This window comes from Delphinus delphis, chromosome 1 (assembly GCF_949987515.2).
Source record: "Delphinus delphis chromosome 1, mDelDel1.2, whole genome shotgun sequence".
Classification (NCBI taxonomy): Eukaryota; Metazoa; Chordata; class Mammalia; order Artiodactyla; family Delphinidae; genus Delphinus; species Delphinus delphis.
Genome location: NC_082683.1, coordinates 75653079 through 75680028, shown reverse-complemented (window position 1 = coordinate 75680028; position 26950 = coordinate 75653079). Strand labels below are relative to the sequence as shown.

Here is a 26950-nt window from a genome sequence, read left to right as displayed (position 1 = left end):
CCTGCCTTGATGGAGCATCTTGGTGATATTCTTAGGACCTAATAATAATGGTCTCAGAATATAAATGGGACTTTAGTGATGTTCCACAATTCATACAAAAAAAATTATTCTTGTTGTCTAATGGTCATTTCATGCCTAGGGTCAAAGCTTTGATAGACCACTTTGTTTTTTTTTTAACATCTTTATTGGAGTATAATAGCTTTACAATGTTGTGTTAGTTTCTGCTGCATAACAAAGTGAATCACCTATATGCATACGTATATCCCCATATCCCCTCCCTCTTGCGTCTCCCTCCCACCCTCTTTATCCCACCCCTCTAGGTCGCAAAGCAACGAGCTGATCTCCCTGTGCTATGCAGCTGCTTCCCATTAGCTATCTATTTTACACTTGTCATGTCAATGTTACCCTCTCACTTCGTCCCAGCTTACCCTTCCTCCTCCCCATGTGATAGACCACATTTAATCAATGATAAAAAACAAATTTGACCTCCTTACTGCTTTGGACCATATTTCATTGAAAAATTATACTCTTTTTGATTATAGTTTATATTAACATGAATTATTCATTCATAATAAAAATGAAACCTAAATAATTCTACCATAAAATTTTTTCTATTGTGGATTCATAAATATTTTTCAAATGGCTTGGATGAATTTTGATTTTTAGCACACTTTGAAAATGTTTCTTAAAAAGCCGGCAGGTAGGGAGTTCCCTAGTGGCTTAGTGGTTAGGATTCAGCTCTCTGGCGTGGCCAGGGTTCAATCCCTGTTTGGGGAAATAAGATCCCACAAGCCGCAAGGTGCAGCCAAAAAAAAAAAAAGCCAGCAAATAAAATCTGTATTTTATTTTATATGGAGTTAATAAATGGAATTTTTAAAAGATAGGAAATGGTATATTCATTTTGCTTACATTGAGACTAATTAGAACTATTAAACTCAAGTACTTAGGAAATTTACTACTTTTGTACATTCACTTGTATATTTCAAACAGCTTTATAAAAGACAATGAGTATAGCAAATTAAATTCTAAATAAACATTTACCAAATATGTATAACATTGAATTTCAGTTCTGATACAATTCCTAGTTTAAAATACAGATAAAATCATAATACAAAATAATGTACAAACTAATACAAAAATTGCCAAGCTGATTGCAGAAATTTTGGTACCCAGAGCAGGGACACTGTCTTCTGACAGAGGAATAAGCTTGGCTATTTGTGCAACATTAGAAACCTCTGAGGTGTTATTGGCTTCATTGATGACTTGGACTGCAATATAGGTTAACATTTTCTATTTTAAAAGGTTCTGACTTAAATTCAAAATTTTCTATTGAGCTGGCCTCCTTAGGTATTAGACTTGAAGTATTCACTAAAGCAGCATTGTCAAAATCTTCTCGGAGATCCAGGAAACTCTTACTTATTCTTATAATGTACCTATTGGCTGGAAAACAAACAGAGATTTCATGTACGTTAGAATCACTAGGATGCCTTATTGCTACCACATTGCCTTGCATTTAGGGGCCTATCAGAAATGCACACTGGGTTTTTTGTCTGGTTATTCCATATTCTTTATTTTAAGAAAAAATATGGGAACAGTTTTTTATCTAGTTATCTAATCACAAAGAATTAATTCAAAATTGTATAGTACTAAAAATGGAATCTAGATTTCTTTTTAGAAATAGAAATATGAAGAACTGAGTCCACTTTTAATTTAGAACAAGGAACACAGTAATGTTTGAGTATAGTAAAGATACTCAGTACTCTATGCCTGTATTATTTCTCATTAAGCTGAGAGAGAGTAGTGGGACGGGTGAGGAAGAGAGCAGATAAGTAGAGTGGGAGCCAGGGATAAGGATAAAGAGCAAAGGGAGGCAGAGAGGCTGGAATGTGTACCAAATAAACATGTTTAGGAGCTAGGCAGACTTTGATTAGCACCTTAGTTCTACTATTTCATGTATTTCATCCCCTTATGACTCTCTTCCATGTATTTCATCCCCTTATGACTCTCTTCCATGAACTCTTATTGCATGGAAAGGAGTTTTCCAGTTTTATAGAGGTTCAGTTTATCTTTTCAATTTGAACATATTATTTTTGAGAGCAAAAGTATGTTTTTGTATGAACTAGAGTACTCTTTTTGTATGAACTAGAGTATCTGATACTGTGTTGGGCATGTATTTGACCTCCTTAATTACTTCTAGGCCCCAACAGACACATGAAAAGATGCTCAACATCACCAATCTTCAGGGAAATGCAAATCAAAACTACCTTGCACCTGTCAGAATGTATTTTATCAAAAAGACAACAAATAACAAGTGTTGGTGAGAATGTGGAGAAAAGGGAATCCTCTTGCACTGTTGGTGGGAATGTTGGTTGGTGCAGCCACTATGGAAAATGGTATGGAGGTTACTAAAAGAATTAAAAATAGAACTACCATACAATCCAGCAATTCTACTTCTGGGTATTTTTCTGAAGAAAACAAAAACTCTAATTCAAAATGATATATGCACTTCTGTGTTCATTGAAGCATTATTTTCAATAGCCAAGATATGGAACAACCTAAGTGTCCATTGATAGATGAATGGTTAAAGAAGATGTGGTATATATACAGAATGGAATATTACTCTGCCATAAAAAATAATGAAGTCTTGCCTTTTGTGACAACATGGATGGACCTAGAGGGTATTATGCTAAGTGAATTATGTCAGACAGAAAAGGACAAATACCACATGATTTCACTTATATGTGGAATCTAAAAAACAAACATAACAAGACAGAAATAGACTCATAGATATGGAGAACAAATAAGTATTTGCCAAAGGGGAGGGGAGTGGGGGGAATGAGTTAAATAGGTGAGGGAGATTAAGAGGTACAAACTTTAAAAAAATAGATTAGTCATGGGGATGAAATGTACAGCATGGGGAATATAGTCAGTAATACTATAGTAATTTAGTATGGTGACAGATGGTAACTAGACTTAAAGTGGTGATCATTTTGTATTGTATAGATATATCAAATCACTATGTTATGCACCTGGAACTAACATAGTGTTGTAGGTCAATTATACCTTAATAAAAATATTACTTGTTGAACAACAATAGAGATATTCACTTGATGCCCAAAATGACAAAATTAGAGGATCATAAAATATTAGAATTACATCTACTTGTTTTAGTAATTTTAGGTCATCTAGTCTGATTTGCATATTTGACAGGTATGGAAATTGGGTCCCAGAAAATTTAAGGTTTTTATTCAAAAATATATAGATATTTATTTTTTGAGATACTTCTACTACCTCCTTTTGCAATGCCTAAGGGTAAAATTTGATAGCAACTACAGTATCTTCCTATTTGTCACAAGGAAAGAGGACGATCAGATCCCACCTATTTGAGGCATTTGAGGTTAAACACAGTGAAGTTTTTTTTGTTTTTTTTTTTCTCTCCCAATGTACGTATGAAATACTTTCTTCCTTCTTTTAGTTCCTATAATCAGCATAAGGGACATTTATTATGAAGCCAATCATGAACTGAAGGCTTGGTCTTAACTGAATTCAATTCAGAATTAAACATTTGGTCAGATAATTTCATTTATGGCTTTTTCAGTGGAAGTTTCTTTTTAATTTCACCGTATTTTTAAGGGTCATAATGTATTTCAGAGCTGTCATGATAAGAATCTCAATATTGAAGTACAAAGAGCACTTCATGGGTATTTTATGTTTCCTTTGGCTTTAGAATGATTTTTTTTCGTTGTGTAATAATGATAAAAAGAAATATAGCTACATGGGAAATGAAAGATTAAAAGCATCATTTCTTTTCAGAGCATATAGTAAGGGGTTTATTATAACCCAGGAGAAATAGCATTGAAAGTGGCTTTTCAGCACTGACAACCTCTGAGATATGTGTCTATTGATATGCATATTGCTTTCATTTTACCACCTTAAAGGGAAAATAGCAAGATTGGCTTTACCCCATAAGAATCTACTAGTTTAGGGCGTCCCTGGTGGTACAGTAGTTAAGAATCCACCTGCCAATGCAGGGGACATGGGTTCAAGCCCGGGTCCAGGAAAATCCCACATGCCGTGGAGCAGCTAAGCCTGTGAGCCACAACTAAGCCTGCTCTCTAGAGCCCCGAGCCACAACTACTGAACCCACGTGCTGCAACAACTGAAGCCCGCGTGCCTAGAGCCTGTGCTCCACAACAAGAGAAGCCACTGCAATGAGAAGCCCGCTCACCACAATGACGAGTAGCCCCCACTGGCCGCAACTAGAGAAACTCGCATGCAGCAACGAAGACCCAATGTAGCCAAAAATGAATTAAAAAAAAAAACCAAAAGAATCTACTAGTCTAGCACAATACTGGAATATGGTACGCATTCAATAAATACTAATTTAATTTAGTTAAATTTAAAGCAAAGCTGAAAGTGATTTAAGCTTACTGGAATGATGGCAATTTATTCTAAGGAACTTGGAATGAATGAGATATTTTGGCCTTGAACTCTAATTCAAACTCCACAGCCAAATCTCTGCATGAGATCCTCTCTCTCTCTGGGAAATCTTCATTTAACTTGGCTAACTTCTCTCATTCTTCAAGCCTTAGGTCAGGGATAGTCTTCCCTGAAAAGCCTTTTAAGATATACATTGTGATCTTAACCCTCAAGCAGAAGTGGCCATCCAATGGCATATCTCATCATATTCTGTAAAATTATCTGTTTATTTGCAGGAAGTATCTTCTGCACTCAACTAACTGTTGAGGGTAAGCATTGTTTCTTAAGAACCTAATAGCCTTAGAGGAAAACATAGGAAGAACGCTCTTTGACATAAATCACAGCAAGATCTTTTTTGATCCACGTCCTAGAGTAATGGAAATAAAAACAAAAAGAAACAAATGGGACCTAATGAAACTTAAAAGCTTTTGCAAAGCAAACTACAATCAAGACGAAAAGACAGCCCTCAGAATAGGAGAAAATATTTGCAAACGAATCCACGGACAAAGGATTAATCTCCAAAATATATAAACAGCTCATGCAGCTCAATATTAAAAAAACAAACAACCCAATCCAAAAATGGGCAGAAGACCTAAATAGACATTTCTCCAAAGAAGACATACAGATGGCCAAGAAGCACATGAAAAGCTGCTCAACATCACTAATTATTAGAGAAATGCAAATCAAAACTACAATGAGGTATCACCTCACCCCAGTTAGAATGGGCATCATCAGAAAATCTACAAACAACAAATGCTGGAGAGGGTGTGGAGAAAAGGGAACCCTCCCCTCTTGCACTGTTGGTGGGAATGTAAATTGATACAGCCACTATGGAGCACAGTATGGAGGTTCCTTAAAAAACTAAAAATAGAATTACCATATGACCCAGCAATCTCACTACTGGGCGTAAACCCAGAGAAAACTATAATTCAAAAAGACACATGCATCCCAATGTTCATTGCAGCACTATTTACAATAGCCTGGTCATGGAAGCAACCTAAATGCCCATCGACAGACGAATGGATAAAGAGGATGTGGTACATATATACAATGGAATGTTACTCAGCCATAAAAGGGAACATAATTGGGTCATTTGTAGAGATGTGGATGGATCTAGAGACTGTCATACAGAGTGAAGTAAGTCAGAAAGAGAAAAACAAATATCGTATATTAACGCATATATGTGGAATCTAGAAAAATGGTACAGATGAACCAGTTTGCAGGGCAGAAATACAGACACAGATGTAGAGCACAAACATATGGACACCAAGGGGGGAAAGCAGCGGGGTGGTGGTGGTGGTGGTGTGATGAATTGGGTGATTGGGATTGACATGTATACCCTGATGTGTATAAAATTGATGACTAATAAGAGCCTGCTATAGATATAAAAAAAGATTTGTGCACTCAACTAAGTGCAAGTTATATAATTTTTAAAAATTTAATTTTATTTATTTTTTATACAAAACTTTTTATATTTATTTTCACTTTGGATGATCTGTCCATTGGTGTAAGTGAGGTGTTAAAGTCCCCCACTATTTTTGTGTTACTGTCGATTTTCTCTTTTAGACCTGTTAGCAGTTGCCTTATGTATTGAGGTGCTTCTATGTTGGGTGCATATATATTTATAATTGTTATATCTTCTTCTTGTATTGATACCTTGATCTTATGTAGTGTCCTTCCTTGTCTCTTGTAACATTCTTTATCTTAAAGTCTATTTTATCTGATGTGAGTATTGCTAGTCCAGCTTTCTTTTGATTTCCCTTACATGGAATATCTTTTTCCATCCCCTCACTTTCAGTCTGTATGTGTCCCTAGGTCTAAAGTGGGGTCTCTTGTAGACAGCATATATATGAGTCTTGTTTTTGTATCCATTCGGCAAGCCTGTGTCCTTTGAGTGGAGCATTTAATCCATTCACGTTTAAGGTAATTATCGATATGTATGTTCCTATTACCATTTTCTTTATTGTTTTGGGTTTGTTTTTGTAGGTCCTTTTCTTCTCTTGTGTTTCCCATGTAGAGAAGTTCCTTTTGCATTTGTTCTAGAGCTGGTTTGGTGGTGCTGAATTCTCTTAGCTTTTGCTTGTTTGTAAAGCTTTTTATTTCTCCATCGAATCTGAATGAGATCCTTGCCGGGTAGAGTAGTCTTGGTTGTAGGTTTTTCCCTTTCATCACTTTAAGTATATCATGCCACTCCCTTCTGGATTGTAGAGTTTCTGCTGAGAAATCAGCCATTGACCTTATGGAAGTTCCCTTGTATGTTATTTGTCATTTTTCCCTTGCTGCTTTCAATAATTTTTCTTTGTCTTTAAGTTTTGCCAATTTGAGTACTATGTGTCTCAGTGTGTTTCTCCTTGGGTTTATCCTGCCTGGGACTCTCTGCGCTTCCTGGACTTGGGTGGCTATTTCGTTTCCCATGTTAGTGAAGTTTTCGACTATAATCTCTTCAAATATTTTCCGGGTCCTTTCTCTGTCTCTTCTCCTTCTGGGACCCCTATAATGGGAATGTTGTTGCGTTTCATATTGTCCTAGAGGTCTCTTAGGCTGTCTTCATTTCTTTTCATTCGTTTTTCTTTATTGTGTTCCACAGCAGTGAATTCCACCATTTGTCTTCCAGGTCACTTATCTGTTCTTCTGCCTCAGTTATTCTGCTATTGGTTCTTTCTAGTGTAGTTTTCATTTCAGTTATTGTATTGTTCATCTCTGTTTGTTTGTTTAATTCTTCTAGGTCTTTGTTAAACATTTCTTGCATCTTCTCGATCTTTGCCTCCATTCTTTTCCGAGGTCCTGGATCATCTTCACTGTCATTATTCTGAATTCTTTTTCTGGAAGGTTGCCTATGTCCTCTTCATTTGGTTATTTTTCTGGGGTTTTATCTTGTTCCTTCATCTGGTACATAGCCCTCTGCCTTTTCATCTTGTCTGACTTTCTATGAATGTGGTTTTTGTTCCACAGGTGGCAGTATTGTGGTTTTTCTTGCTTCTGCTGTTTTTCCTCTGAGTGCACAAATCTTAAAAAAAAAAAAAAAAAAGAACCTAATAGTATTTGAAAATTCAACAAAAGGTCAATCAATGAATGAAATTGTGCAAGTACAGAAATACTTAGAAAAAGTTTTCCCTGTTAGGGAGAAAGGGATGCAACAGAAAGCTCTTAAGTCAGTCTTCTCCAAGTAATTTCTAAGATGGTTCATACTGTGAGAGGCAGTTTGGCACAACAGAATCTGACGAGAGTGAGTTAGACTTATAATTTATTTAATGTGAAGTACTTTGGTCCAGTTCATTATTTCTTGCAGCTTAAGTTTTCACATATGAAAATAGGTGGCCCATAGTAGACAATCTATACATATTATATATAAATAAGACATTAGAAAATTTTTAGCAAATGAAAACCAGTGGGATTTCTTTTAGTATATGATATTTTTAAATGTAATATGAAACTTACTGTTTCCTTTATCTAGGACATTGCTAGGGGCTGTCCATGAAAGTTGAATATGATCTTCTTTAAACTTAGCCTCAAGGTCTGTAATTTTAGCGGGTGGGAACATGTGAGGGTGATTACCAGGAGGAGGAGCTCCTGATACAGTAAACGACACTCTAGAGGTTAGTCTGTTAAAGTCCATTTCAGCTTTTGCCACGTCACCTTTGACTCCAGGTCTGGGCCAGTTCCGTACAATTTTACCTACCAAAACAGCAATTTTGTAACTTTTCATATTGTGATACCTATTCTTTATTTCATAATCTCATTTGCAGCTGTAGAGGGTTAATATTGATTGATAGCAGCCATTGAAAAAGTAACAGCTTTTAGTGAAAAAAAAGCTTGTTTTATTGGTGTCATTTAAAGATTGATGAGGAGGGACTTCCCTGGTGGTCCAGTGGGTAAGAATCCGCCTCCAAAGTAGGGGACATGGGTGCGATCCCTGGTTTGGGAACTAATATTCCACATGCTGTGGGGCGACTAAGTCTACGCACTCAAGAGCCCGTGTGCCACAACTAGAGAGCCCGCTCACTGCTGCTACTGAGCCCACAGGGTCTAACTAGAGAGGAGCTCGTGCCCCAAAACGAAGAGCCTGCGCCGCAACGAAGAGCCCACGTGCCACAACAAAAGATCCCACATGCTGCAAATGAAGATCCTGCAACTACAACCCAATGCAGCCAAATAAATATTTTTAAAAAATAAATAAAATTGATGAGGAGACGTGCAATGTTAGTACTATCTTTTAACCTATCCATCTTTACTTCTTGACTGTAAATTCTTCAAGGACAAGGATGGCAACTTATTTATCTCTGTAGTTCCAGCATCTAGCAAAATGCTTGCCACCTAGGACGTGCTGAGTAATTTCTTTTTTCAATGTAAATGAACCGAAGGAGATGTAAACAAAACATATTGGAAGCATAGTCCTATGCTAGGTCTGTTAACATAAATATGGTTTTGAAACATAAAGGTGATTATATAACTAGGTTTTCCATAGTACATTATAATTTAAATGCTTGCCACATATAATTTACCTAAATAAATGACACATTTCTATTTTAATGCCACTTACCATTTTCAACATAGCCTGGTATGTACAGAGCTTTGTTCTGTTGTTGTCTTAAACTTAGCCTAGCCATGTTGTTTCTTTCCTGGGCGTGTCCTTTTAAACTGTATCTACCGCTTCCATGATAATCTGTAAAATATCTTGAGTAGATGCCATCATTCTTGACAGTATCAGTACCTTGATATTGAAATGTAATATTAGACATAACAACAAAGTAAAAATGACAGTATCAACTTCATGAGCACTAGTGATGGAAGCTATTTTGGGCAATAGTATAGCACAATTTTTTAAGCACATGAGCCCTAGAATCAAACTACTTGGGTTCAAAGCCTGGCTTGGCCACTTGCCAAACTTTGACTTTGGAAAAGTCTAATTCATGGTAAGCATTCAATTAATATTAGCTATTATTATTTCATAAGAGACTCCTAACAAAATAAGGAAAATATAACTAAACCACAGAAAGCATATGCAAAACACTGACACTAATGAAAATAGAGAAAAACTGTACTCTTGTTACATGGGAAAGGCAAAATTGTTCATAAAATTTAAAGAAGATAAATGTGCTCATGTTTATGCCTAGACAAGATAACTAATTGAAAAGTTAAAAAGTTTTAAAAACATTAAAATTAAATTCACTTAAAATATGTTTCATTAGCATATATAGGAAATATTGACTTCTAAGTCATGTGATTATAGTAGGATTTTAAGTTCAGTGGAAGTTGACGCAGATTCTTATTACCTGCACCGTTGTCCCATAGCTCTAATGTTACTTGATGTCCATCTTCAGTTTCTATAATGGCTGTTACATTGATTCCCAGTACAGGCAAAAACCCTTGACTGACTTGTGCATAAACAATCAGTGGGTTAGGGTAATGGGCTGTAGTTTGACTTGTGACCTGTTTCAATTACTGGGAGTGTAGTAGGACTTCTTGCTCGAGTAGTCACTGTCACCGTTTGCATTTGAGGGCTGGCATGATTATTTAGAAGGCTGTAAGTCCAAGTACCTGTCTGAAAATTTTAAAGATACCTATTTGAGAGCTTTTGTAATATCTTCCTACTCCTGTATATGATGTTATCTTCATTTTTTCCTCAAAATTGGTTGATAAAGCATGGAGAAAATTTAAAAAATATTCTTACTTCTGCAATACCTGGTATTCAAAGACAAGCAGATCAAATATTTAGCTTATCTTCTTTGAAATCTGAGGTTTTATATTTCTTTCCTTGTGGACCTTGGAGAAGAATTTCTGGCTTTTGTATTGTCCATGTGACAACAAAGAAGGTGGCATTTCCAATTGTACTGTCCATAGGCACTGTACCATTTATCCATTTCCTTCCTGTAATTGTCAAGGCTTTGCTTTCCAACTGTTACATAAATAAAAACAACAAACGTGAAACTGATTTGTTATTACAGTTAGTAACATTTCAAAGTTTAGTCAGTTCAGAGTAATTCTAAATATACTTTTAAGATTTCAATTAAAATAACTAAGAATTATTTTGAAGAATTTTGCAAATAAAAAGCATTTATACTGATAAAAAATAGAAAAATCAAAAGAAAAAGTGACTATAAGTATCACAAAAAGCAAATTCAATAAGGATGTTACACCTGAAATGTTTTCAGGCAGAATAGTTATTTATTAGAGAAAGAAGTTACTATTTAGGATAACAAAAAGTTATTACAAGTGTAAAAAGGCAAAGAATTTTTTTAAAGATACTGACCTGAATAGCCTGCTGAGTGATGCTGCCACTTCTAGATGAAATTCTACTGAAAGCATTAGTAAGGCCATTTATGTCTTTATTGGCATAAAAATGATGTCCTCCTAAAATGGAATTTTATTTACCTTTATAATACTAATTTTATTTTTTAAATTTTTATTGGAGTATAGTTGATTCACAATGTTGTGTTAGTTTCAGGTATACAGCAAAGTGAATCAGTTATACATATACATATGTCCAATCTTTTTTAGATTCTCTTCCCTGTTGAGTAGAGTCCCCTGTGCTATACAGTAGGTCCTTATTAGTTATCTATTTTATATATAGTAGTGTGTATATGTGAATCCCAGTCTCCCAATTTATCCCTCCCACTGCTTTTGCCCCTGGTAACCATAAGTTTGTTTTCTACATCTGTGACTCTTTCTGTTTTGTAAATAAGTTTATTTGTACCATTTTTTTAGATTCCACTTATAAGCAATATCATATGATATTTGTCTTTCTGTGTCTGACTTGCTTCACTCAGTATGACAACCTCTAGGTCCATCCTTGTTGCTGCAAATGGCATTATTTTGTTCTTTTTTATGGCTGAGTAATATTCCATATAATACTAATTTTAAATGGGAAAATCATGTTTGCTATTATACTCTTATCAATATACTATAAAATACATTAAAATTTTTCTTTTTTAAACTTACAGAAGATGAATTTCCCAGACCTTAGGAACTTTTAATATATCAGTATCCTAGATGTAATCCTACAATAACTAAACCTTGCTCAAAATATGTTAGAACAAAGAAAAAAACTAGCCAAATATTATTTTTATATCAGTCATTAGATTTAAGTGCTTTCCACATTAGTAAAGCTGATCTAATCACCAAATAACATTATGAAAATTAAAGACAATTTTTAAACTAGCTGCTTATTTTCTAATTTTATCTAAGATATACCAAAACAATTAGAGAGTGACAGTTTAGAATAAAGTAAAAATTGATTAAGTGCAGAAAATAAGTGATACAGGAGTTAATGAAGAGGGAGATAACTTAGGTGTCAGGAGCTGGAAAAGAATGGATTTCAGAGAGCAAGACTCAGTAATCAGGTCTCTAACTCTAGCCTTGGGCAAATCATTTCTATTCTCTAGGTTTACATTTCTTCCTCAGTGAAATAGGGCTATCTGAATCTCTACTTTAAGATTGAGCAGGACAGATGCTGAGCCAGAATTTTGGAACTGCAGTTGAATGTCATTAGTAACCATGGAGAAAGAAGTTTCATTTTGGTGGTATTGGTAGAAAGTGGTGAGAAATGAATGAAGACAGAAAATGTTGACTAATATTAGAAAAAGTTAATATAGGTAGAAATGGAGAGAAGTGGGGGTGGGGAGAGGAAATATATTAATTTGAAGGACAAGGACAAGGAAAGGACAAAGATTAATTTTTTAGAATAGGAAAATTTTGAGCAGTTTGTAGTTTAAGGGGAAAGAGCCCCTGGAATGAGAGAAACTGAAAAAGTGTTTTCTATTCAAACTCTATTCCAAAGGTTTACCTGTCATATCTGACAGTGTCTCCAGTTCTTTGGCAGCAGAAGGTCCCAGAGCAATGGTGTGGATGATCGCACCACTTTGTTTTACCTCCTCAGAACATAAGTTTATTTCATTATCTTCCCTATCAGTTAGTAATATGATTTCAGAACCAGAAGTGCTTTGGTTACTGTGGATAACTGCCTGATAGTAAAAAACCAGATTATTAATTATAGAATATAATATCTAAATAAATTAAGCTAAGAATAAATCTGTTCTTTAGTCTTGGAGAAGTTTTTAGGCCTATGCATCAGAATAGGCAAAAGGAAACTTTGTATTGTCATTCCAGGTTTTGTTGGTTTGGAAATGAGTGTAATGTAGAATGGTCTTGTAGGTTTCCAAAGGCAGAATGTTAACAGTGCTTTCACATATACTTAAGCTACCCAAGAGAGAAAGAATAAAACACTGAGAACAATATCTAACCCATAGTAAGTACTCAATGAATGTTAGCTATTTTTATTATCCCAGGAGATACTTGGGGTAGAGGCAAATGACCCAGGCAGTTTGGAAGTTTGCACACTAGACAACATTTGTAAGGCCGTGACTGAAGGCAGGTGTTCAAAGTTAAATGATGTGACGTGCCTTTTAACGCATTTTAGTTGCTAATTGAAGAATCTCAGGATTTCCTGGAAAAAACATTGACCTGTCATGAAGAAAGAAGTTCCTGAATTTATCAAGTATTATAATTTGGGGGGTATTTTCCTGATTTTTACCAAAAGTAGTGGCTAAGACAATTTACTCAAACAAATTGAGAGTAAATTCTAGCTCCGCCATTTGCTAAATAGAATAGCTAGTGTTTAGTTTCTCTATCATTCATATATATGAATATATATTTATAATAGAGTTCTATAAATAGCTCACTGTAATGATTACCTTTTTGAACTTTGGAGTAAGAAAGAACAGATTTACCAATTACTGACTATGATCTTGAGAAAGATATTTAATTACTCTGAACCTCAGTTTCTTTATGTGCAAAATGGGCATAAAAATAGTGCCTGACTAAAACATTAATGATAATGATAAAGTAAGATCATGAATGTAAAGCATTTAACGTAGGCACTGATGCAGTATATGCTCAATAAATTTCAGATATTATTATGATTCTGTAAGTAAAAGCTTATATGTTGATATGGTTTCTTTACATGAATAACAGAGGTTTTTTATATGTCTGAATGTAATTTGATATAATCTCTTCAGTAATAGACTCTGTGGTCAAAATGTCATAGATATATATCAAAACATATTAAGAAAAACATGTATGAACCAACATGCACAAACATTATAACATATTCCCAAGATATAGTACTGTCATATTTTAGAAGTGAATAGACATATATGAGAATTATGATTTTTATAATAGCAATCCTTTCTTGAGCACTTGTTTATCTTTTTTATTGAATTATAGTTGATTTACAATGTTAAAAGTTTACAAAGTTTCAGGTGTACAACATAGTAATTTACTCTTTTTATGAATTTACAAAGTTTACAAGGTTTCAGGTGTACAACATAGTAATTCACTCTTTTTATGAATTGTACTCTATTTAAAGTTATTACAAAATAATGGCTATATTTCCCAGTGCTATACAATATATCCTTGTTGCTTACTTATTTTATATGTAGTAGTTTTATCTCTTAATACCATACCCTAATCTTGCACCTTTCCCTTTCCTCTCCCCACTGGTAACCACTAGATTGTTCTCTATATCTGTGAGTCTGTTTCTGTTTTGTTCTATACATCCGTTTGTGTTATTTTCTAGATTCTACATATAATTGATAACAGAGTTTTTGTCTTTCTCTGTCTGACTTATTTTCCTAAGCATCATACCCTCTACGTCCATCCACATTGTTGCAAATGGAAGAATTCCATTCTTTCTTATGGCTGAGTAATATTGCATTGTATATATGTATTATATATATATATACATACACCCTACATCTTCTTTATTCATTCATCTCTTGATGAACACTTGGATTGCTTCCATATCATGGCTATTGTAAATGATGCTGCTATGAACATTAGGGGAGCCCTTATTTGTCTGACATAGTTCCTATTAAATGAGATAGGTTCTGTTATTTTCCACATTTCATTAATTGAGGAAACTGAGACTTTCTTAGTTGAGTAACTCACCCACAGTCATTTAGCTAGGGCATAATAGAACCAGAATTCCAGGTTTGTCTGAATCTAGAACTTGTGTGTTTTCTTAAAGCAATATGATTTACAGGAAACAGATATCATGAGGAAAGCTAAGAGACGATATTAACTAGTGGCCAAAATAAGACTAACAGTCTCCACTTTGTAGCTGAGGCAATGAGAGGGTCAGTGAAAGGAAACGGTCTTCCTTTCACTGAAAAAGAATATAAATAGGCTTAAATAGAGGCTGTCTTAGGTTGGAAGAAATTCAGATGAATACTGAAGGTGTTTTAATATAGTTCAAAATTTTTATTTCATTAAACTTCTATGCATCTGTCTTGAGTTTGGTACTATACTTGAGGAACTACCTCTATCTTTGTGATTTTTAAATGTCAATTTAACCTGATGAACTGGGGTTTTCTTTATCCGTAATATAAAAATATTAGTAATCTCCCTCTTCCACAGTCCCCTTAACAGCATTATTTTCTCCTCATAGAAATTCAGACTATGGGAGTGATAAAGAAATGAGGAGCTCCTAACTAAGTAACGATGATTATGTGCACACAGGATTTTTCTTCCCTTTAACCACTCCTCAGCGCAACTCAGTTCCTCAGGAGCATGTGGGTGAAATAACCACTCTCAGAGAGGATCCAGCTATGAACAATAGACAACAGAAGGTCTTTAAAAATTATTTAAGTGAGGGACCTCTAAGCTCATGACCCTTGTTCCAAGAGAGCTGGACAAAATTAAAAGCAATGATAAATGGCAAGTGATATTTAGAAAAGCATTCTTATCTTACCTGGAATCCTGCTTTGAGTCCCCTGCAAACTGAAGTTCCACCATCAGCTTGAGGCAGATTTCGGTAAACATCATCAGTTTTTTTGTTTTTTTTTTGTTTTTGTTTTTGTTTTTGTTATGCGGGCCTCTCACTCTTGTGGCCTCTCCCGTCGCGGAGCACAGGCTCCGGACGCACAGGCTCAGCGGCCATGGCTCACGGGCCCAGCTGCTCCGCGGCATGTGGGATCTTCCCACACCGGGACACGAACCCGTGTCGCCTGCATCGGCAGGCGGACTCTCAACCACTGCGCCACCAGGGAAGCCCATCATCAGTTATTTTTGTTAGATGATTTCGGATTTCAGCAACACTGTCAAATGTAACCATCCCAACCAATGATCCCTTTTTGATAATTTGAATCAAGTGTAGTTCTGCTGCTTGATCCATTCGAAAGAGACAGTCTTCCTGTAAGAAAAAGATGTCTGAACAATTCCTGAGTTTCCTCCAATCTTGACAGATTGGTGAAAGACAAAGTTCATGGGCCAGAGATCATAATAATAATTGATTACTGTATTTTAGAGTTTAACTTCTTCATTATATTAAAAAGAAATAATATTAAAGAAAAACTTTAAAAATCAGTCATATTATACTTGGAAAAGCCTTAAAATTTTATACCTTCTTCTTTAACAGTAAGAAAATAATTTTAAAATGCACACAAAAATGTTTGTTGCAACATAATTTTTGATAACAAGTTGAAAGTCACCAAAATGTCCAATAATGGGGGTTATTTGACTAAATTATAATATGTGCATACCATATGACCATTAAAACTTGTGTCATGGAATCATTTTTTTTCCTTGGGGAGTGTTTAAGTTATAGTAAGTAAAAAAAATCATATTATAAAACATTATATAAGATATAATCACATTTCTGAGGAGGAAAAACAAAATACATGAACAGAAAAAAGATAGGAATGACATATTCTCCGTAGAATTATGGATGATTTTCGTCTTTTCTTTTTGTTCAGTTATGTTATTTCTAGTTTGTTAGAACTAAAAGTTAAAGAATAAACATCATCCGTAATCCAATAACCTTAATATAATAATTATTTTTATTTTAGTATATTATCTTCTAGTGCTTGTCCATGTAAAATCACTGTACTAAAATTTATTAGAATAATAAAAATATTTTTTAGTTAGCTTAGTAGAACTAAACCTAAGATTAAATTATATTTCTATTAGCTTAAATACCTAATTTAGGAGAGCTAACAAATAAACGTGTTACTGAATTCATGCTTCCAGATTTATCAAGTAACGAACAGACTACCCGCTGTTTGGACTTGAGTAACGAAAATGTAGGATGAGTTGGTGGGTTCATTTCTCTCATAGGAGATATATTCTGAAAGTCATCAGAGTCCATGATTACATCCCACGTGGTTCTGCCATTGCACATTTTGTTTTGTAGGTTTGGAGCTTCTGTATCGTGTCTTTTTTCTGTACAAAATTCAGTCACCTGGGAAAAATCAGTTGAAAGACAGTAGTACGGTAACTGATGAGGCATTACCTTCCTTTCCAAATATACAGTTGGCTGCCTTGTACATCCTCCACAGATTTTATCTCCTGACAGTTAAAGATTATTTCATAATCTAACATTCTCACATCCATTTTGCATACTTGAATGGAGAAAAAGCAAATTAAAACCATCAATATGCACTGGAAATTTATTTGGTAATTCTTTTAGGTATAGGTAGATCATAGCACTGGGGGATGATGGCGGCTGATGCAACTGCTTAAGCTAACTTCTTACTTTCCCTTCTAGACTCTTGGGGGACTCAAGCCTTGAAATAAATTTAATGGAAAAAGGGACAGGATTTGCAGTAATTTCTAGCTTCCCCCTAAAAGTGGAGTAAAGAAAATGGCCTTCTTTAATTGCCTAAGCATTTTCTATCTCTTTATAGTTTATTGAAAAACTTGAGAACAGATATTCTAACAATCTCAAATGTAATTGGCTCTGGTGAACTTAGACAAATAAAATAATACTCCCGAAAAAGTAATGAAAATGTGGGAAGAAAATGAGGAAATGTGATTGCTTCTCTTTGAGTTGCAAATGGTGAGTTGTATCCAGTAATTCTGCCAAATGATACTTCATTACTATAGAATCTATGAAAATCCTCCAAGTTTTGAAACCTAGTAACTTGGAAAAACACTAGCATAAACTAGTAGCATTCAGGAAAGAATTCGTCTTGCAGTAAAGCCTCAGCTTTATAAATATCATTTTGTTTTTTTAAATGCCCTCCTCATATAAATCTCCTGCTGTAAGCTCAGATTTAGAACTAAATTATTAAACCTGAATACCTTTTATTCAAGTTTTAAGAGTTTGTTTTCTTTCTGTTAAGTTTCTGATCTACATTTTTCAGAAGGGGTTATATTGGATGGGAGAAAAATATAGTTTTCAGTCAAAGCAGTGATTTATAATCAACTTGATGATATGAAATGCCTACCAAATGTGGCTCCTCTTGCTACTGTCACTGCCTTTATTCAGGGCCTTCAGGTCTCTTATCTGCCTATTGCCATGGCCCTCCAACTGGTCTCCCTGCCTCCACTATCTCACTTCCTTTTGTTTTTCACAGTCAGTAGAATTATCATCCTGAAAGGATAAGCTGGTTACATCACTAGACTGAAGTTGATAAAATAAAATACAAACACCTTAGTTTTGTAGGTTCCAATTTTGTGTTTCAATTTCATTTCTTGCTTCTTCCTCACCATGTATGCTTTGCTTATAGAACATTGAACTTTCTCCTGTCCTTAGAGTATGCCAGAAACTTTCACAAGGCTCTCGCTAATACAAATGGAAAAGGAAATTTGTGCAAATTAGAAAAAGGTGCCCTTTTCTCAAGTTCTTTTATTGCTGTCTACCTGAAAATTGTTCTAATGAATATGAAAATCTTTAGTGACCATGATGCAAGTAATTTGGGCAGTGCTCAACTTGTACAGTCATGTGTGGCATCCTGTATTTTTCTTATTTTTTAAAATCTTTTTTCTTTCTTTCTTTCTTTTTACATTTTTAGTGGAGTATAATTGCTTTACAATGTTGTGTTAGTTTCTGCTGTATAACAAAGTGAATCAGCTATATGTATACATATTATCCCATTATCCCTTCCCTCTCATCCCTGTATTTCTCCGTCTTTGTTTCTGTAAACCTGTTTCTTTGCCTAGAATACCCTTCCCCTTCCTGCTTTAGCAAGTTCATACTAATTTTATTTCCAAATCCCAGCTCAAAACTCATCTCATTAGACACAATTTTCTGACTTTCAATTGGAGACATTTGCTGTACTCTCATGGCACTTAGTTTCTACTTCTTCCTACTTTGTATTCATATTTATTTTTCTTTTATCTCTACTTCTCTCACTAAATTGAGTTCTTCAAGAACAGTTATTTTTAATTATTTCTATATTTTTTCAGTTCCTAACATGGACATGAAGTGGGAATAATGAATTTTAAAGAAAGAAAATCATGGACTTGAATATTCATTATTTCAGATCATATTTCTCTTGAGTCTGAGCTTATGCCCTGGGTACAGATGCTATGCAATATATTTAGTCTATGTTACGATAATTAGAAGGTTGTGTTATTATGCAGAAGATATATGGTTAAAGTACAGTATTTATCTCTGAGCCATATCTTATATAATTAGTTGCCCTCCATATTTCAGTTACATGATTTTCTTTCATTTTCATTTATTTTTCAGGTAGGCAGCATGAGTTATCTCCTCATAGTCAAATGCTTTTGGAATTTATAGTTTGGTACAGACAGTATATATTCCAATTATCCTCTTGCGTCACATGATCTGATATCTATTTGGATGCTGAACTTTGGCTGCCTTTGTGGATCCAGATTCAGCAGGTTAAAGTGAAACTTCTAGATTCATGTTTCAGATATTCCCAGGAGGGAGTTTTATTAGGCTGGAAAACAATTTCTACTTAAATATCTCACTGGATTCATTTAGGAGTTTTAGAAAAAAATATCGAGTCTATATTTTTACTCAGGTCCTTCATCATTAATGCCCTAGACTCCAAAACAATTTTAAATCTTATTGGAAATAATAGGCCTTTCCAAACCTCTACCCATAGAAGTCTATGTTGCTAGTAATTTGGTATATGAAAATTTGCTTCTTTCAAATGTTAGTTTACTATCTAGAGATAGTATACTTTATTTTGATTTGTTGTTTTTGATAACTTTCATATGTTTCATATTTTAAAGTCTTTTTTACATGTTTCAAAACTTTCATTAGGTAGCTATAATATGTTTGCATTAATTAAGGCTGGATTTATCCAGGGAAAGAGACAATTCCCTATTATCCAAATATTTTATAAATTAAAAAAATTTTAAGTTTATGTTATACTTACCTTGTGCTAAGCACTGTAATCGTACTTTATTTATATTAGCTCTTATAAAACTAACAGCAATAACACTGTAAAGTGAGTTTTATAATTCCTGTTTAAAAGACTAGAGAATTAAATCTCAGATTTAGCAGTTTGCTCAGAGTGACACAGCTCGAAAATTACAGACTGGGTTTTGACATCAGATCTGTCTGACTCCAAGTCACCTGTTCTTATCTACTGAGGTTTATACATTCAACCAAATATTTCAGGTCAAACATTAGCTTTGGAACTTGAATTATTGTGTTGTTATTTTTTAATTGGTCAGATTGGTGATTGTGAACCTCTCCTCTTTTGTTGTTCTGTAGAGACAGAGCCGTTTATGTTTTCACAATATCACTTTGCAAAACTTAGTGTGCTTTAGTGTGAAGATAATGGAAAGTAGAGACTGTCAGTACTTTCCCAAGCTGAATTTCCCAAATTCATTTTCCCAGAATGAATTACTTTGGAATAGTAATATGAATAACACTTAGAAGAAAGAATTAAAAGTAAGGTTGTAGTTCTAGACACAAGTCTACAGAAGTCAAATGAGGGAAGGGATGTAATAAGAAATTCTGTGATGCCAATGAGAAGGGTACAGTTCTACCTCTGAAGAAAAAAGAAAGCAGGCTAGTAAGAAAGGGTGGAATAATTTCCAGATACACCCTGACAAGACTGGACACACAGGACTGGATAAAATGGCTATTAATTAACTGTCTTAGTAATTTCCCTTATTTCTATTGGTATATATAATTTCATAGTAGAAAATCCAGCTTCCCTAATTAATTTTTCCTAAAGGGTTCCTTTGTGAGACTAGGAAAAGAAGGTACTTACAGAATGGAGACTTTGCATAAACATAATGGACTCCCTTGCAGTATGGGATTTTTCTGGGATGAATATACATTTTGCTTCATACAGCCTTGTCTATGAGTCACGTCTGCATGGCCTTGTTATGCAGCTGCCTCCCTGGCATTTCTTGAAAACCACGTTTATACCAGTAATATGAGTTGAACATCTGTGATGAAAGAATTAGATTATATTTGTACATGAAGGCCAAAGAAATTATGAATAAAGACTAACATCCTAAAATCATTCCCTCAGTGATAATTGCTCTAGACCATGTACCAACATTCCATTTTGACAAAAGTAGGCAGTGTCTTCCCCCTATTTACCATGATTTCAACAAGAACAATGATGTTAATTCATATTTCTTAATGTTTACTGCTCATTAATATGATTAATATATCTATTATCCTTGTGACCTTGAGTTTAAGATGATAATTCCTAATTCACAAGGATGTTGTGAAAATTGAGTTAAGAGATACAGAGGAGTTGCTTCCCAGCAGGGAGGGGAGAGTCAACATTATGCTTAAAACCCTCTTAAATTTCTTATGTATGGTACACATATACATATATATATACACACGTATACATATTGCTATATAGATGTATACATATATGCATGTATACCATACATACAAAACCATGTGTGGTTTTTGTGTTTACAGCATTTTACAATTTACATTTGAAAATCACTGAGCTAGACTGAAAGAAGAAATGAAAATAAACCCTGCATGGAAATGCTTGTGCATTCAAACCTTTTGTTCTTTATAATTGTCAAGGCCCTGGCAGAGAATGAGGTGGGGTGGGGTATGGGTAAAAGATAAAAAGAGTTCTTGTTTATCTGCAGGATTTACTCCCATTCTGTGTTAATATTAAACTTCAAAACATTAATCTATTTAAATAAATTTATTTGTATTGCAAGGATTAAAGGAGATGGTTAGTCATGTTTTCCAAGAGGGTTAGCTCTAGAGTAAAAGCCTGAAAACTAAACTTACACTGCCTCCAACAAAGTGCCTGGCACACAGTAGGAGCTCAATAAATGTTATTTTAGATACTTGTTTTTACTAATATATCTCTTTTTATGACTGATAAGGAAACTCATTTATTTTTCATTAATTTATTAAAAATTGGTTGTTTGATACATTCTTTGTTTAGCTTTTACTTTGTACCATGTCCAAGGCTAAGGGATTAAAAAAAAAAAAAATCAGCCCTCAAGGATCTTAAAACACAGACAATTACTGCCCAGTGTGAGAGAAGCCCACGCACATTGCTTTGGGAACAGTGTCAAGGATGTCTAACCCCAAATGGAGGGAGAGGAAAGACACTTAGGGAAGAAGCATTTAAACTGAGTCTTGAAGGATGAACAAGCATTGTTTGAATAAGGGAGTCGGTGCTGGGAGGAGTTGCGTGGGAGGAGGTGACAGTAATGAGTGTCCTGGGTTGAAAGCCTCCTCTGTGGGAAAGATTCTAGGCAGCTTAAGAGAGAGAAAGCAAACAACACAAAGGCATTTTTGTACCACACCTCTTTTCTCTAATATGTTTTTTATCCTAAAGACTTATTTTCTATTACACTGATTTCTGTTGTTCTTTAATACTCATGAACTACTCCACCTGCTTGACATTTTTAATTTAAATATCTCATCTATTCATAAATAGGACCTGTCTAAATCTACCCAGAATTATACTTCTTAAAAAATCAATTTTCTCACTTATCCTTATGAAAAGTACTTCTTAAGCTCAAGATTAAATGAAAAATAAATATATTTAATATGAGGCTCTAACAGTTTAATTGATTTCAATGAAACAGATTCACCTTAAAAGGTTATGAATCAAACGGAATAAAAGATTGGGTAGGAACTTGAACTCTAACTCTCAGGTATCTTAAGTTTTAGGGTACAACGTTTTTCTTTCTCTTTCCTCTGACAATAACATATTTTTAGTACAACTCCCATGAATACTGAAAATTTTCCCAAATTTTGATTGATCTTGATTCCAAGGTGTAATACCAGAAATTGTTGGACAGATATATAGTGGGGCAGGTTGGATATTGCAGTTAACTCTGAGCATTCAACCACTGAGGTAGCCTTTGTTTGCCTAGTACAGAAAATTAAAAAGTCATAAGTGAAAGGTTTTGAAAACAGATTTGTTCAATAGAATGATACCTTGTTGCTTCAATAGTGTTTCTTCTGGAAATATAGAATGTCTGGTCCACATTATACTCATCAAATATTCCCCATCGGAGATGGGCCCACTCATGGACAAATACTCTGCATATGAGAGAATATTGCCACTTATAAATTTATGTTTACAATACATGTATCCCGGCTTTTTGAAAGTTCACGTTACACCACTTCACTTTTACGAAAGACCTTAGTACCTGTTTTTGCTAACAGAAAGAACTTCGAAGAGGACTTTTGCTTTTATAAAAAAAAGCGAAAAGTAAAAATAGCAATCAGCATTTGTTTCGCAGCCAGCTGTTTTACAAACAGCACACACCCAGAGCAGGAAAAATGGCACCACCAAGCTCCTTCCCTGGGAATCGCACTCAGCATCTCACCCTCAAACCCCATAGATTTGAACTGTGTCTGTGAGCATCTGTGCTTTATCTCGACATATTTTGTTCATCTGTTAACACGATGTGTCCTAAGGTAATTGCTTCTTTGCTGTATACAATCTTGACTTATGAAAGTTTTCATAGAAATGCTTCTTTTGGATAGAAATGCTTCTTTTGGATGCTATTCTTTGGATAGCTTCTTCTGGAAATGCTTCTTTTGGGGGAAACCTGTATTTAACTATTTTCCTTATATTTTAAGTCTCCCTTCCCCATATCCTCAACCTGAGTCAAGGAAATCTAGAAATTGACAACTTTCATAAGGCCAAAGAAGTTAAAATGGGTTAGTATCAATAAATGGTTAATTTTATTATTAAACACACACAAAAAGAAATATAATTAGGTTGAACATAACTAGTAAATTTCCAAAGGTATTAACAACTATTTTTTCCTTTAAAAATTTTTTTAAAATACCATTAATCACAATGTTATATTTGTTTCCAGTGGAAATAAAAATAGAAGTATAAAATAGATATCCCTATCTCAGGACCCATAGATAGGCAAATTATTAGTCAACAAGAAGTTTGGAGTAAAATGTATATATTGTCCTTTTTCTCCACATTTTCCATGTTGAAGTGTATGGGGATCATCTCCATATTTTAGGTAAGAATTAGCAACTATGACATCTGCCTAAAAAGCAGAACAGACAAGCCAAAACAGATCCCAAGAGCAATAGAAACAAGGAATTTTTCATCTAAATTAAGACCCATAATATTACTAATTTAAATACTAAAGTAGTCATCAGTAATTACTAAAAAAAATTGAGTATTAATTTTTTTAAATCACAGGGAGAAAGAAACAGTTTAAGAGCTAGATAAAATACCCTACCTGGTCATGTGCTTCTTGTTTTGGCATTAAGTACTCAGATTTTGACTTCCAGGTCATTGGAATTAAAATGCTTACATTCCTGAAATAAACTCTTCGTTTGGTGGCATGAAACAGGTAAGTAGAAGCTTCAGTTACCATTTCCTGAAAAAATTAAAAATACCTTGTAGTAACAATTTCACAATGAAATGAAAATGTACAAACAAGAAGAAGCTAGGGGCTTCCCTGGTGGTGCAGTGGCTGAGAATCTGCCTGCTAATGCAGGGGCCACGGGTTCGAGCCCTGGTCTGGGAGGATCCCACATGCCACGGAGCAACTAGGCCTGTGAGCCACAACTACTGAGCCTGCGCGTCTGGAGCCTGTGCTCCGCAACAAGAGAGGCCGTGACAGTGAGAGGCCCGTGCACTGCGATGAAGAGTGGCCCCTGCTTGCCACAACTAGAGAAAGCCCTCGCACAGAAATGAAGATGCAACATGCAAAAATAAATAAATAAATAAATAAATAAATAAACTCCTACCCCCAACATCATCTTTAAAAAAAAAAAAAGTTAATTTAAGCCCCTCTCCCCAAATATTTTGGCAAAGACTAACTGAAAAATAGGTTACATTTTACTATATTTTTCTAGTCTGGTAAATCAAATTTACCACTGAGCTTTTCATTCAAGGCAACAGATGCCTGTAAACTCTCGTTTTTATATACTTAGAAATCAATTCTTTATTTTTCACTTATCCAGACCTGCATTCAGCATTATGGGTTGGAGCAGGGAGTGAGGGTGCTAGGTGAGATATAAAGGTGATTAAGACTGGCAGTCTGTTGGCAAGTTGCTTATTGAATTGAACAGAGGTGCTTAAAATGGGGTTGGGAGTTTAAAGTTTGGTAGATTTTATACTGTTGTTAATTGAAAAAAACATTTTGCTAGATTTATTTTGAGTTATCTTCTCATAAAGAATGTGTTCATAAAAGGCAAAGTTTTACCAAGCAGTGAATTTCTAAAAATATGTAGGTCATTGGCTTCAAATTCCAGTTTTGCTACTTATCGTATGACTGTACAAATCACTTCTCTCAATTTATACAACAAGGGTAATTAATAATCTCTATTCTTGACCACCTCATAGGGATATTGAGAGGATCAAAGAAAACAGTATATATTAGAGTGCTATATATAGAATATTTTATTATAATGACTAACCCAGATAAAATTGGGAAGTAAGTCAACTTCAAAAATAAGTAATATTTTCTTTAAGATCAGATACCTAAGAATTTCAAAATTTTTAGAGTTGAACAATATGAACAACTGAAAAAAATGTATGATAATGAACCTCTAGGGCTTAAATGGAGGTTAGTTATTGAAACATTATAAAAGTAACTTCATAAAGATAAAATTTGAAAATAATTCTCCAGTAGCTCGAAGGTCTTTCTTTTAGCTTAATGAGTTGAACAAATATTAGTAGTTTGGCCTTTTAATAATTCATTTGGAGAATGACTAATGCTATTAATATATACTATATAATATTTAAACTAAGCAGGTATTAATCTTGATAGTTTAGATACATGTTATGTAAATGACGAATACTGTCTAAGCAATTTTGGAAAGTTATAACTGTGTGAATGTGTGTATGTGCCTAGGTAACATGAGTTGAAAATATTCAATGAAATAAATATAAATGGATAATCAATTTTTCACTTACCTTTATGTTTTGAATGAGTTTTTCATCTTCTGGCACACTGGGGTTAATTGCAATGACAGTGCCATCATATCCATTGTTAATCAAATTTACCATTGAGCTTTTCATTCCAGGCAAGAGATGCAAAGTTAGGAACAGAATAACATTCAGAGTGAGCACCATTTTTTCGCATGTTACAATAAACCTATTGGAAATGTAAGGAGAGTATTTATTTATCTGCTTAACTCAGAAATTTGACTCTAGACCCAAATATTTGCAAAAATATATTACTAAAATATATATATATTATTACTAAAATATTTTGATGAACTTCTTTATCTTATTCTAAAGAGTTCTTTAATTGTTAAGTAGCAATGGGGATTATGCTGAACATTTATCATACTTTCTAAGACAGCTAAGGTTAAATACTCATTGAATTGAGCAATTCTTTTAGATTGTTTGTGTAGTAATCATCCTCATCATGGTGATCATTCTTTGTCTTCATTGTCATCATCATCAAATAGTATTAGATATTTTCCAGTTCTGGGATCTATTTACAGAAAAGCGCTCTGTGGAAGGATGAGGAACTGAAATGAAAAGCACCAGGAAATAAAAAGGCTTGTTTAAAAAACAAAACAAACCAAAAATGAATAAAGAAACTAGAGTGGGAGGGGCAGTGAATTAGGATTTCTATTCTTTAGATGAGAGTCATATTATAAGCACAGTGGTTGGGAACAGCTATGGGTCAAGGGGGAAATGTTTTTTTTTTTTGTTACTTTTTCTGATGACTTCTTGGATATTTCAGTTTTCAAATAGCACTGAATGATTTAAGTCCTTGTATAACTTGAAAACTTAAGATGCTTCAATTAGATTTCTTTTTTGGATTGAACACAAATCTGCCAATATTCCTTAGCTTGAAGTAGTTGGACACATAGCATTGTAAGCTGGCTTTAGAGTCAGATGAATCTAAACCTGACCCTTGCCTTTGTCGTTTAACAGTCATGTGATTCTTTTTAAAAATTGAGGTATAGTTGTACAATATTATGTTTCAGGTGTACAACATAGTGATTCACAATTTTTAAAGATTATATTACATTTACATTTATAAAATATTGGCTGTATTCCCTGTGTTGTACAGTATATCCTTGTAGCTTATTTTATGCATAGTAGTTTGTAACTCTTAGTCCCCTACCCCTATCTTGCCCGACCCTTCTTCCCTCTTCCCACTGGTAATCACTAGTTCTCTATATCTGTGAGTCTCTTTCCTTTTTGTTATGTTCACTGGTTTGTTGTATTCTTTATATATCGCATATAAATGAAATCATACAGTATTTGTCTTTCTCTGTCTGACTTATTTCACCTAGCATAATACCCTCTACATCCAACCA

At 34.3% G+C, this 26950-nt stretch overlaps 1 protein-coding gene across 1 annotated transcript; it reads right to left on the bottom strand.

Annotated features, from left to right (window-relative positions):
• Positions 1-1086: 1086 nt before the first annotated feature.
• LOC132421532 (calcium-activated chloride channel regulator 1-like) lies at positions 1087-25745 on the bottom strand. Its single transcript, XM_060006421.1, is given in 17 exon segments — positions 1087-1279; positions 1281-1440; positions 7918-8154; positions 9020-9190; positions 9753-9904; positions 9906-10021; positions 10151-10375; positions 10730-10830; positions 12263-12440; positions 15227-15305; positions 15525-15667; positions 16487-16714; positions 20454-20634; positions 22625-22733; positions 23556-23703; positions 23902-24042; positions 25587-25745. Coding segments are annotated over 17 exon segments (2721 nt in total).
• Between the last annotated feature and the right edge of the window lie 1205 nt (positions 25746-26950).